We start from the raw sequence: 13,223 nt of genomic DNA on the forward strand, positions 1-13,223 counted from the left end.
GAATGAACAGTATATCCTTGAAGTATATATTTTTGTAGCAAATATTTCGGCCCTCTCTTTTCCTTGATACTTAATCTAGTTCTCCCTGACTCCTGCCCTCATTGGTTTGGGTTCTCGGGAACTTTAATATTGGCCTATGGAAATTAAATGTTACATAAATAAAAAGCACACCAAAGCTAAGGTATATAGAGGGATTTTGTAAAAATTTACTCTGTCTATATTAGCTTAAGTAATTCAGAGTTGATTATACATAAGCATAGTTTTTAAAGAGAGTACAAATTATTTGGGCCTGTAACTTTACCTTGGGCTCTGTCTTTGGGAAAATATTTGTAAGTTATATTGATGTTTTCCTTAAAACATTTTTACTCTCTGCTTGCAGAGTGATGGCCGTGTACCAAAATGTATTATTGCTATGGACTTAGCACTTCACCAAGTCCTGAAAATATATTTTTTAAGTTGGTTTGGTGTGACTTAATTCCATATTAATACTGTATTCAGCAGTTAATACCTTAATGTTGCAAAAGAGCTTATAAACTTACTGTTAAACTAACAAAAAATACATTTATTTCTATATCCCTTTTCCAGTCAGTCCTATCAAAGGTATAACACCTATTTTTATTCTTTCCTCACTTGTGTATAAGTATATAGAGTGTGCTTTGTATGTTTTACAGAAGCTGTCAAGGAAGCATGAAAGGGCTTTAGAGTTGGGGTTATAGAGTGAGTCAGGTAGAGTTAGGTCTTTTTGCTCTGTTCTTTAGTCACAAGCTCTTGAATGTGATTCCTGGGCATAATAACTTGTTGAATTTCCTTTCTAATGACGAGAGGTAAAATGCTTTCTTGCGCCTCCATGTAATTTCATTCAGTATTCTTACATTGCTTGCCATTTTTGGATCAGTCTTAAAATGCTTTATAAGCATTTGAATCAACTTCAATAAATCATTTATATTCTATAATAAGGAAGTGTTCAGTGAGAATACTTAGGTTATTTCGAGCATCAACATTGTCTGTACTTTCTTTGTCTTTGGCAGATTGATGACAAGGAAGATTTGAATAATTTGAGGCATGTTTGGTGTGATTTCGTTATTTGTTGAATGCCAGTAGCATACATATTTGGCACATATTTAGCAAGTCCTGTTTAGAGTTGTTTGTGTTTGTCTCCCCAACAAGATTGTGGACTTTAGGAGGTTAGGGACCTTACTGATAAACGCCTGTTGAAGTGAGCCAGGAAAATTCATCAGCAGAATCTGAGCCTCCCCAAGTGCCTCCTTAAACTTGCAGCTTTCAAATGACTAGTTCCAAGTTGTTTTTTTCTAAGCTGTGATTCCTAGAACGTATATGTGCTTTTATAAAGAGTTGTACTACACTTCAGGTAACTAGAGGATTTCCTCACTATTCTTACATGCAGGTTTCTATTTATAATGTAGGTGTCGTGCTGGCTTTTTTAAGTGTAGTGTTATTTTATAACTAATATTTAAACAGTGGTTCATTATGACCTGTACCTTTTTCTTCCAAACACACACACATCACATATAATTTCCTTCCTTCAGGTTTCAGCACTTTTTCCCTCTGTGTATTAATTATGTTACACCATAGAGTGCTTTCTTTTGTTTTTAATTTTTTGTGTATTTGTTTATTTTTGATAACTCCTCTGTTGTGACTGTGAATGCTATTCTTAAATATCTTCCATAGTCTTTGTTTCTTCTGCAAACTTAGTGAGTTTTAAGTTCCATCAGTTTGGTCATTAATGAACCATTTCAATATGGAAAATTCCGAATATGAATTAAATAATCCATTGAATTTCAACAAAAATTGTCAAGTTATTTCTAAACTACCAAAAGACCAACCATCAAATGAGTGGGTATTGACCAAGTATACACTTTTTTCTCTAGCAACACTGAAATGCTCTGATTAACCATGGCCATAGTGGAAGTTTGGGCAACTCTTGGAATACTGTTTAATGGCTTATTTGAACATAAATGTTCTATTTCACAATATATCACAAGAGTAGTGCTTATCAAATCAGATGTTTACTTGTGAAACTTTCCTAAACTTGATGTTTTATATAATTAAAAATAATCCCAGAGTATGTAAGGTACACCTAGTAGGCAGTTCCCTTGGATATCTCCTGAGTAACTAAAACTTAAGCTGTCCTAAATCACATTCATAACTTCCTAGCCTTTCAAACTTGTTCCGCTTTGTGAATGCCCACATAATTTATAATTTAGTGAATGCTCCCTCTCCCTTATCTCCCATATCCAATCAGTCAGTCCCCAAACCCTGTTACTTCTATCTCCTAAAAAGCTTTTGAATCTGTCCATTTCTCTCTTTTCCTTTGGTCAGTGCTATAATTTATGCCACTCGTGTTCACACATGAGTTAGCCTTATACAGTGACTGGTTTTACCTCCTTTTAATCTATTCTGCCTTGCACCAACTCGTTCTCAACACTGTAACCAAATTGAGTACACTAAAGTGCAGATGATAAAAGTCTAAATTGCTTTTCAAAAAACTATTTATTTATTTTTGGCTGCGCTGGGTCTTCTTTGCTGCGCGTGGGCTTTTTCTAGTTGCGGCGAGCGGGGGCTGCTCTTCGTTGTGTGGGCTTCTCATTGCGGTGGCTTCTCTCGTTGCAGAGCATGGGCTCTAGGCGCACGGGCTTCAGTAGTTGTGGCATGCGGGCTTCAGTAGTTGTGGCTCGCTGGCTCTAGAGCACAGGCTCAGTAGTTGTGGCGCACGGGCTTAATTGCTCCACAGCATGTGGGATCTTCCCAGACCAGGGCTCAGACCCGTGTCCTTTGCATTGGCAGGCGGATTCTTAACCACTGCGCCACCAGGGAAGACCTAAATTGCTTTTTAACAAGATTTACAAGACCTTTCAGGGTCTAGGTCCTGCATCCTCTCCTGTGTTATCTCTTGTCACTCTTCGTACCACCATTTCTCCTTTTCACCACAGATCCTCTAGCCAAACTGAACTGTTTTCAGTTTTCCAAATGTACCAGATGGTGTCCAGTCTGGGATGCTGCTTCCTCTGACTTTCTTCATGGGTCTTCACTTTTGCTAATTAGTACTCATCCTTAGGACTTGGTTTAGACACCACTTCTGGGGGAATCCCTCCCTATGTCCCCATAGGGTTTTTTTTTTTTTAGTGTGTGGAGGGGTGCCCTTTCCATGTGCTCTCTGGGCATTCGGTGATTGCCCACTTGCCCCACTGTGTTATGATTCCCAACTGGATGTGAAATGGATTTCTGTAGAGCAGGGACCGTGGCTTATTTGTCATACTCCTTAGTACCTCACATTGGGCCTGGCCTGGCATGTTGTTGCTGCTTAGTAGATATTTGTGAAATGAATAAGTGAACGAATAAGTGAATGATGTATTAATGTGACTGTTCTTCACTAATAATGCTATGCACAATTATCCAAAGCAAGGCTTCAGGTTTTATGAGTTGATTTTTATTTTAAGCTTGAGTTTTATTACTGGTAACATACTAATTTTTAATATTTTTATGTACGTTTACTATATATTTCTATTTCATTTACTATGCTGATTTTATTTAGGCATAAATCATTTTTTAAAAAATAATTCTTGACTTTCTTTTTGTAACCTTGAGATTTATCCCTGCCTCAGGTGGAGGATGCCCTATCCTATCTTGACCAAGTGAAGCTGCAGTTTGGTAGTCAGCCTCAGGTCTACAATGATTTCCTTGACATCATGAAGGAATTTAAATCTCAGAGGTAAAAGATATACACGGTTGTACTCAAGCTTTGTGCTTGTTATGTTGATTTTGGAAGGAGGATATAGCTTATTCTTATCTGCTGAAAGATAAAGGATGCTCTTTTGGGGGGGTTTATGTGTTTATTTTCATGGGTCGTGCTTTTATATACTGCTTTATGAAAATTGCAGGCCCTAGACCTTTGTTTTCTGCATACTGGTAAATTTTTCTTAAGTAAAATTTTTCATAGTACTTCACCTCAATCAGGGAAGTAAACTGGTAATGATTAGGCTACTTGCTTTTTGGATTGATTTAAGATACACTAATATTGTGGCATGGTTCACTATTATAAAAGAGTAACTGGTCTGAACAATGTAGATAGATACATTATGATTTATACTGGTGTATCAGAGGTTGTATCTTCCATGGGAATTGAAGTTTTAGACTTACTGCCTGAGTATCTGCTTGATAGGACTGTTACCATGCGTGATTGTATATTCTGTTTAAATTGTGACCAAACCTCTCTGATTATGAAGCTAAATGACTTTGGAATTTCAGAGTTCTTTGTGTGTTGTTAATTTTGTAATATTCAGGTTGATTTTTAGTTTCCTGTGTAGAGAACCTAGTGGAATGTGATTTTTTTCTTGCTAGGGTGCTTGTTAAGCTTGCCACTTTAATATTTGTTTTTCCATCAGCATCGACACTCCAGGAGTGATTAGTCGTGTGTCCCAGCTGTTCAAAGGCCACCCTGACTTGATCATGGGCTTCAATACCTTCTTGCCTCCTGGCTACAAGATTGAGGTGCAAACCAATGACATGGTGAATGTGACAACTCCTGGCCAGGTTCATCAGATTCCAACCCATGGCATCCAGCCCCAGCCTCAACCACCACCCCAACATCCTTCCCAGCCTTCAGCCCAGTCAGCCCCAGCTCCTGCCCAGCCAGCTCCTCAGCCCCCACCTGCCAAAGTCAGCAAGGTGAGCACTTGGAAAACTCTGCACCGTGTGAAATCCATCCCTAGAAAGCACCCTCCTTTGACATTTTCCCTTAGTATAAGACTTAGATCACCCAAGTTAAAATTTCATTGGAGGAGATGCAGTAGTCGCATCCCTGTGAAGTGGTTCACGTTTACATACCACATATTTATGTATCTGTTTAAATCAACACATCAACAACCTACAAGGACTGTTTTGCCCCCAACTTCTGCTTTTTGAACCATGAGCGTCCCAACAGATGGCAGCTTTGTGTAGTAGTACTTGGATAGCACAGGCAGAAATGGTCATCTTATGATCAGATTACACTGTTTTCCGCACGGTCATCATTTTACAAAAGTTACTCCATTTACCAGATTAGGTCGTATCAAGCTAAGCAGAAGATCTTGTTGATGACGATGATGATGGGGTGTTCTTAGTCTAGAAATGTATTGATACAGTAGTCACTAATCACATATGTCTATATTTAAATATAAATTAATTAAAATAAATTTTGTTTTTCAGTTGCACCAGCTACATTTCAAGTGCTCGGTAGCCTCGTGTGGCTAGTGGCTATTGTGCAGGATAGTGCAAATAAGGAACATTTCCATCACCTCAGAGTTTTCTATTGGGCAGAGCTGGTTTAGAAGACTTTTTTTGTGTGTGAAGTTAACTGCAACAATTGAATTGTCTTTTTTGATATTAAAGATCTATGTAGAATGAGGGTTTTTTTCCTATTCTATTTGCACCTGTTCAGCAAGTGAACTTAAAAATTGCATATGAAAATTCTTCCTTGTAGTTGGAGACATAGCCCACTTTTAAGGTTGTGTTTAGAAAACTGGAGACTGGAACTTTTGTATTAGAATGTGTGAACCCTCTACACTTCCCACCCCTACCCAGTGTGATTTGAGTTGGGCTAAAGTGGCCTGGCCAGAGTGAATAAAGTATTATATGTGTTGATCAGACACTTTGTTTCTCTTTACTTTGACCTTTCTTTCATATGTTAAACCATCTGTGTTCCTGAGGAGAATAACGACTTTTTCCTTTTAGCCTTCCCAACTACAAGCACATACTCCAGCCAGTCAGCAGACTCCCCCACTCCCACCATATGCGTCCCCACGTTCTCCACCTGTCCAGCCTCATACACCAGTGACAATCTCGTTGGGAACAGCCCCGCCCTTGCAGAACAATCAACCTGTGGAGTTTAACCATGCCATCAACTATGTCAATAAGATCAAGAACAGGTTCCAGGGCCAACCAGACATCTACAAAGCGTTCCTGGAGATTTTGCACACATATCAGGTAAGACAGTTGCCCTTTCAACCTGTCTTAACCAGGTTGCCCTCCGGGGACGGCTAGTCCAAGAAGACTTGAATAACCATTATTGTGTCCACTGATTCTTACCGGAAATTAACCAGTTAGAAACTGTGATGTGTGTTTATAAAGCCAGTGTGATTTACCTGACTTTAATTGCCTTGTAGCAGCCGGTCAGGATTTTTAAAGTCACTGCTCTGTGAAATGAATGCTTATTTATCTGGAAAGTTTAAAGAATGATTTGGGTAATATAGTTAACCTACAATATAAGGAGGAATTTCTCTAATATTTTGTGTTTTATCAGTTGTTAGTGGTCCCCTGAGCATTCACATATACTGCCCTGGTTTTCAAAAGGAATTGTCAGCCACCATCTTCCACTCCTTTCTCAACTTCAAAGTTTGAAGCCAAAACAGGTGCTGAGAACATAGACTTTCCTCTTAAGTGCAGCCCAAATAGATAACATACAAAGCCCCTACCAGACATCTCAGAAAGTGTGCAAAAGTGAGTCACTCAAAACAGTGGCCTTCTAATATGATCTCTTCCCATTTGCAATTTCCCATCAGAAAGAGCAGCGGAATGCCAAGGAAGCTGGAGGAAACTACACTCCAGCGTTGACTGAGCAGGAGGTGTATGCCCAGGTGGCTCGTCTTTTTAAAAATCAGGAAGATCTGTTATCAGAGTTTGGACAGTTCCTACCAGATGCCAACAGCTCTGTGGTAAGTTTTATTTAGAACTACACTGTTGAGAATGGTTATCTTAGATAAGTTAGGAAGCTGGAATCAGGAGACTTTTTCTAAATGAAACTTACTTGCTTTAATAAGAGCATTCATCTCTTTCATGTGTCTTAATTAGCTTTTAAGCAAAACAACTGCTGAGAAGGTCGATTCTGTGAGAAATGACCATGGAGGCACTGTGAAGAAACCTCAACTGAACAACAAGCCGCAGAGGCCCAGCCAGAATGGCTGCCAGATCCGCAGGCACTCTGGAACGGGAGCCACCCCTCCAGTGAAGGTAAGAAGGGCGCAGCTGCTCATTTTGACTTTCCGGAGCAATACTAGTGGACAGTGCTCAAGGGTTGACAGTTGGATCCTGGGTATTGGGAGTTAGTTGGTGTCTGTCACAGAAACTCAATGCAAAGCTTTTTATCTGGCTTGTGAAGGAATGTTAGAATAGTGCTAATTGCTCAGATTACTGTACTTTCGAGTTCTTACCGGTTTTCTTTATATTTTCCCTCTTCTTTGCTGGTAGCTCGAATCTGTTTTTTTTGTTTCCTGCCAAGGGTTTCTGAGAGTTAATTAATTTTTCCTGCCTTGTGCTAAGAAAGAAGATTTTTAAGTTTGATAATTGTTTCCTAAACAAGCCAGTAGTCTCTGAGGTCCTCTTGTGAGTAAAGCACATATGCTTTGTGGGATCTCTTTGGTCTAGAGGCCTATCGTGTCCATGGTTCTTTGTTGGGTTGCCAGATCTTATCTGTATCATCTTAATCTCCAAGGAAGGACCTTTGGGCTGCAGCAGAGGGCAGGAGTCTTCAACTCCTGTTAGTGACCTATCACGTGATGTTTCTTGTTAGAGTAAACACTGATGGTCTGCCTACAGAAAGCTGAGCCCACTCCCTTCCTCTTTGACGTGGGGCAGCTGTGCTAGGGAGCGGGCTAGGTGTATATATTGAATGTTGCTTCAGTGAATCCTAAAGCTGTATATAACACTGAAGAGACGTGTTGGCAGAATTTAGTTAAAAAATAGCAAAAGCTAGTGGAATTTCTTATGGTAAGAAGTGACTGGTAAATAAGCAAATAACCACAAAGACTGACCTGTTAGGTGTTGTTGACACTTTTGAAGTACTGTTGAAGAACTATTTTTCAGTGTTTATAATGGTTTCTCCTTTTGAAAGCAAGTTGAACATAGTAGTAGGTTATATTTCTTCACTTTAGTAAGGAGTGTTACAGGAGTAGCAGGAATCAGGTCAGCAGATACAGGCCAATGTTAGTCTCCTCCCACACTGGATTACCCACAGGTGGAAACCCTATATTGGGAGATTAGGATTCCCTATCTACCTTCTCCTTATGCAGTGTAAGCAGAGGCTATGGCTCCTAAGAGAGTGTACTGCAACGTGGCAAAGGTAAACGTGCTGCTTCTCCAAACATTTGTGCATTTCTTCACAGGTAGTTGAGAGGTGGCTTTTTTAAAGTAAAATTTTTGCCTGGTAGTTACGTATGGCCAATTCATCTGCTTTGAAAGAGCAATCTTAAGTTGGTCTGAGTGGATATTGCTCACAAGGTGGTTATTCCTCCTGTTAGGAAAATAAACTTCTTTTTTTCATGAATTTTTAAATTGATTAAAAGGTAAAGGTTAAAGATTGATTTCTGTGTATTCCAGATATTTTTACAGCCTCTTCTGCCTCCACAGCTAGGAAGACAAGGCAGTGGCGTTAGGTTCCAAATAAAGTTACTTTTGGCCCGTGGAAAAAAGTGAGGATATTAATTCTAACGTCACAGTAATGCTGTGACCATTTATAGAGAGAGTATTTGGGAAGTAGAATGATCTGTGAACCTCTGGGAAAAAAACTGACAGGCAATTTAAAATAGAGAATCTAAAATAGAGGAGTGGAAATTTTTTAGGATGTAAAGCAAGTCAGTGGCTTGAATTCTCTCATTTGTTGCAAATTAGTAATCAGTGGTGGTCAGTGATGGAACCTTAGAACAGAGACGAAAATAAAATTCAGAGAGGGAATTCCCTGGTGGTCCAGTGGTTAGGACTCTGCTGTCTCACTGCCAGGGGCCCAGGTTCAGTCCCTGGTTGGGGAACTAAGATCCCATAAAGCCAAGAGGCTCAGCCAAAAAAAACAAAAAGAAGAAAATAAAACCCAGAGAAACCCATGCTTTGAATCTTACATGTTTGTGTTTTTCCTTTTTTGCAGAAGAAACCCAAACTGCTCAGCCTCAAGGATTCTTCTATGGCAGATGCCAGCAAACATGGTGTAGGAACGGAATCATTATTTTTTGATAAGGTGAGTAATGAGTGAATTGGATTTAAAATTAGCTACTAATGCCGAAAGAAAATCACCCTGTCCCCAAGAAGATTTTGTTTTAGAGGCATCAAGCTGATTAGGACTTTCTACTTTTTAATATAGTTTTCAAATTGTAGGTCCTTTCAGTCTATGAGAACTATTAGCACAGCTGGAGAAATGGTAGCATTGTTTGCTTCAGTTTTGCGAAGTAGTTGCCGCAAAATACAGCATTTGCTATGGTGGAAGAAAGCTTTAAAAGAAATGCATGATATTACTCTCAAAAGATATCTGGGGGCTTCCCTGGTGGCGCAGTGGTTGAGAGTCCGCCTGCCGATGCAGGGGACACGGGTTCGTGCCCTGGTCCGGGAAGATCCCACATGCCGTGGAGCGGCTGGGCCCGTGAGCCATGGCCGCTGAGCCTGCGCGTCCGGAGCCTGTGCTCCGCAACGGGAGAGGCCACAACAGTGAGAGGCCCGCGTACAGCAAAAAAAAAAAAAAAAAAAAAAAAGATATCTGTAACTCCCTGCTGTAGCTATCCAGACCTGTACAGTGGGGAGTGTCAGTGCACCAATTGTTGAGGACTTAAGATGACTTTTAACCTTCTGATTGCTTGTGATACTTACTTGTGGTATCGCATATTGGGTTCATGGGAATTCTGATCTAACTGTATGTTTTCAGAGCTCCCCAGGTGATTCTAATGAGCAGCCAGAGTTGAGATGACTGGTCTGAACGGTGTTGTGTGGTATGTGCCTGACTTCCTCCTTGGAGTCAACTTGATTAGCAGCCTACTTTAATCATGGTAGCTGGCAAACATCAGACTTCTCACTGGCAGAAACCAGCCTGGATTGATCTGGTGGTGACTTAACCTGTCTTGCACCTCTGAGTTGTTTTTTGTTTTTTTTTTTTGCGGTACGCGGGCCTCTCACTGTTGTGGCCTCTCCCGTTGTGGAGCACAGGCTCCGGATGCGCAGGCTCAGCGGCCATGGCTCGTGGGCCTAGCCGCTCCGCGGCACGTGGGATCTTCCCGGACCGGGGCACGAACCCGCGTCCCCTGCATCGGCAGGCGGACTCTCAACCACTGCGCCACCAGGGAAGCCCCTCACCTCTGTGTTTTTGCAAAAGGGCAAATGATTTAGCATCTCCATGATTGGTGCCTCCCGATTGCTCTCTGCCTGTGTGAGCTGTGCTGCAAAACAGTTAAGCATCCCTGGCTCTGACTTGAACCATTTCTGAGGGCAGCCTGGGCATTGGTGCTTTTGAGACAAATGTAGAAGTCCAGGTCACAACCAACAAATGGTAAGGAAAGGGTGAGGGACGGGGGACCGAGTAAGTTAATTTTTAAAAGAGTGGTGGTATTTTTTTTGGTCATTTTTGAAGTACTTATTTCTTAGAGATACATACTGAAGTGTGTGTAGATGAAAAGTCTGGAGTTTGCTTTAAAATTCAGTGGTGGGGGAAATGGGCATAGATGAAACAAAATTTACTATGTATTGATCATTGCGGCTGGGTGAGTACAAGAGGTTCGTTAGACTATTACGTCTGCTTTTGTATATGTTTACAAGTTAATAAAAATTAAAAGTAAATATTCGTCATTTGCTCTGAAGGTACACATTCGGTATAGTGTCTACTGATTGGTCGTTATGAAAAGTATATGGGAGCCTGGAGAAGGGGTTTTTGATAAACCGCTTGGCTTGGTGTGAGGGTCTCCACCCCCCACAATACTAAGTACATGTCTATATATGAAATTGAAGTCCAGATTGCTCATCTAGCCAGGCTAGTATTACCTTGTCTATGCCATTTTTTTAAGCATTTTGGATATTAAAATTCTCAATATTATAAGTGGAGAAAGGAAAAGAATCAGGTCAGAGGACAAAAAGTACCTTATTTTAAAAGGTCATTATTCAAGATTACCAGAATTCAAAAAGAGTGTTGTCAAAGATTCTTTCTGTACATACCTGTTAGGAGAGGCAATAAAAGCTTGGGTAACTCTGATATGGTCCAGAGAATCAGGCATGTGAGACGGTGAATGTCTTCTTTACTCCAGGATCTCTTTTTCAGAATTTTTATTATGGAAAACTTTAAACATATAAAATTAAAATGAACAGTAAAATGACTCCTCATGCCACCGCCATCCAACCTCAGCGGTTCTCAACTCCTAGCCGGTGTACTTGTTTCATGTGTACTCTTATACTCTTATTTGGGGACAAATCTCAGATAATGTATTATTTCATCCATAAGTATTTTACTGTTTCCTTTTTAAATGATACCTTTTTTCAAGCATAAGCATTAACACATTTAAGAAAACCAACATTGATTCCTTAATATTGTCAAATACAGTTCAAATTTCCCCAGTCTTTTAAAAGCAATCCAGGATCCCTTGATTCCTTGCTTAATTATTTTTCTTTTGTCTGTCTCCGTAAGGTCCGAAAGGCTCTGCGGAGTGCAGAGGCCTATGAAAATTTCCTGCGCTGTCTTGTTATCTTTAACCAGGAGGTGATCTCTCGGGCGGAGCTTGTGCAGTTAGTCTCCCCGTTCCTGGGGTAAGTGGAGTCAGGAGCTTAGCCCTGATGTGTGATATGGAGGTGAAATAAAACTTAGTTTGTGGGAGTATGTGATAGGCAAAATTAATTTGATTGTGGTGGGTCAGTTGACTCATAAAATGTCGGTGTCAAGAGACTCCTCTAGGAAGTCTTCTAGTTCAACTTTGGAGATGAAAAAATAGGCAGAGAGGGCATTGGCCAAGACTAGTGGTCTCCTGATCCCCTGACCAATGTTGGAGGTTTTATAGAGACCAATCTCTTCCAGCGTTCTAGAATCTTGACTTTGACAACCTAAGAATTATCTGAACATTGAAGCAATATTCCTGATTAGAAAATGGCTCGTTATTGCCTGGTACAGTTCTTCCATCACCAGCTTAATTGGGCCTTAGAGCACTCTATAAGAAAAGGAGAAGCCAAGTATTCAGAAGCACTGCTTCTTAGGCAGGAAATAATAATTGTCATTGGAATTTGTCCAGTGGTAGTAGAGTTCTGAGCCAACACCAGATAGTGGTAGTCACACCTCAGGATTACTGCATCATGCTTCTAATTGCTCACCAATTTTTGGTTTGATTCTTCAGGAAATTCCCAGAATTGTTTAATTGGTTTAAAAACTTTCTGGGCTATAAGGAGTCTGTACATCTGGAAACCTTTCCAAAGGAACGAGCCACAGAGGGCATTGCCATGGAGATAGATTATGCCTCTTGTAAACGGTTGGGCTCCAGCTATCGAGCCCTGCCAAAGAGTTACCAGCAGCCCAAGTGTACAGGACGGACTTCTCTCTGTAAAGAGGTAAGACCTCCCTGAGAAAGGATTAGCCCTGAATCCACAGCTTCCTCCAGAAGGGAGTGGTACCTGGGATGGAGAATTTACATGAATGAGGAAATCAAAATGCTTTTCTGTCTTTTTTCAAAAGAAAATGTTTTATACCTTTATTGAGAGCCTTTTTCTTACTATCTTTTTAAACTTGCTAAAGGTGAAAATTGTAATGTTAACTGTTTCTTCCCTCCCCTAAAGCGTTGTCTTTTTTATTGAGAACGCTGAATCACCTGAAAACTTTTACACTTTTGTTTCAATTTCTCTTCTTTTACCCAAAGGTTTTAAATGATACCTGGGTTTCCTTCCCCTCCTGGTCTGAGGACTCCACCTTTGTTAGCTCCAAGAAAACTCAGTATGAAGAACATATCTATCGTTGTGAAGATGAACGTTTTGAGGTACAAGCTCCTTTATCATTTGAAATTTGGGGAAATGGGAGATTTGGAACAAGAGGATATCTTAAATACCTACCTGGGAGGGTTGGTTTTTTAAGACAAAGGAGCAAGAGGCTCACGTTCTTCTGTGGTAAATGCTTATTGTATTTACCATGTTTTACGACTTTGTCAAATATATTAGTAATATTTTTATGACAAATGTGACTTACCCCTTGTAACTGAAATTATCCATTGCTGGCTGAATAATACTCCTTTGACTTTTCAATAGCGTTTTAAAGGTTATTGTGTCTACATGGTATATAAAATCAGCATCTTAAGACCCAGTGGGCTTTCTTGCAGCTGTTTTAAATTATTTATCTTAAAGTGTGTATTATTTTTAGCAGGTATCTTAAAATGGTTAGCAGGCCAGCTCTACTGTGAGAATTGGAACTCCTCTTTCATATTTCTGATATTGATTTGGCTCCATTTGAAAGA

At 40.2% G+C, this 13,223-nt stretch overlaps 1 protein-coding gene across 6 annotated transcripts in view; it reads left to right on the plus strand.

Annotated features, from left to right (window-relative positions):
- The window catches only part of SIN3A (SIN3 transcription regulator family member A), a 66,533-nt gene that overhangs the window by 27,721 nt on the left and 25,589 nt on the right, over positions 1-13,223 (plus strand). For 5 of the 6 annotated variants that reach the window (XM_089906973.1, XM_089906975.1, XM_022580066.3 and 2 more), the window contains exons 4-12: positions 3,624-3,730; positions 4,404-4,686; positions 5,731-5,982; positions 6,558-6,710; positions 6,847-7,005; positions 8,912-9,001; positions 11,423-11,541; positions 12,120-12,330; positions 12,636-12,752. In XM_089906973.1, the coding sequence (XP_089763099.1) occupies positions 3,624-3,730; positions 4,404-4,686; positions 5,731-5,982; positions 6,558-6,710; positions 6,847-7,005; positions 8,912-9,001; positions 11,423-11,541; positions 12,120-12,330; positions 12,636-12,752 (1,491 nt within the window). The remainder of the gene's footprint in view (positions 1-3,623; positions 3,731-4,403; positions 4,687-5,730; positions 5,983-6,557; positions 6,711-6,846; positions 7,006-8,911; positions 9,002-11,422; positions 11,542-12,119; positions 12,331-12,635; positions 12,753-13,223) is intronic. The other variant, XM_089906974.1, reaches the window with a different exon arrangement.

The sequence above is a fragment of the Delphinapterus leucas genome, chromosome 2 (assembly GCF_059928025.1).
Source record: "Delphinapterus leucas isolate spDelLeu-1000000601 "Yukka" chromosome 2, BTC_Dleu_Yukka2, whole genome shotgun sequence".
In the NCBI taxonomy this organism is placed as follows: Eukaryota; Metazoa; Chordata; class Mammalia; order Artiodactyla; family Monodontidae; genus Delphinapterus; species Delphinapterus leucas.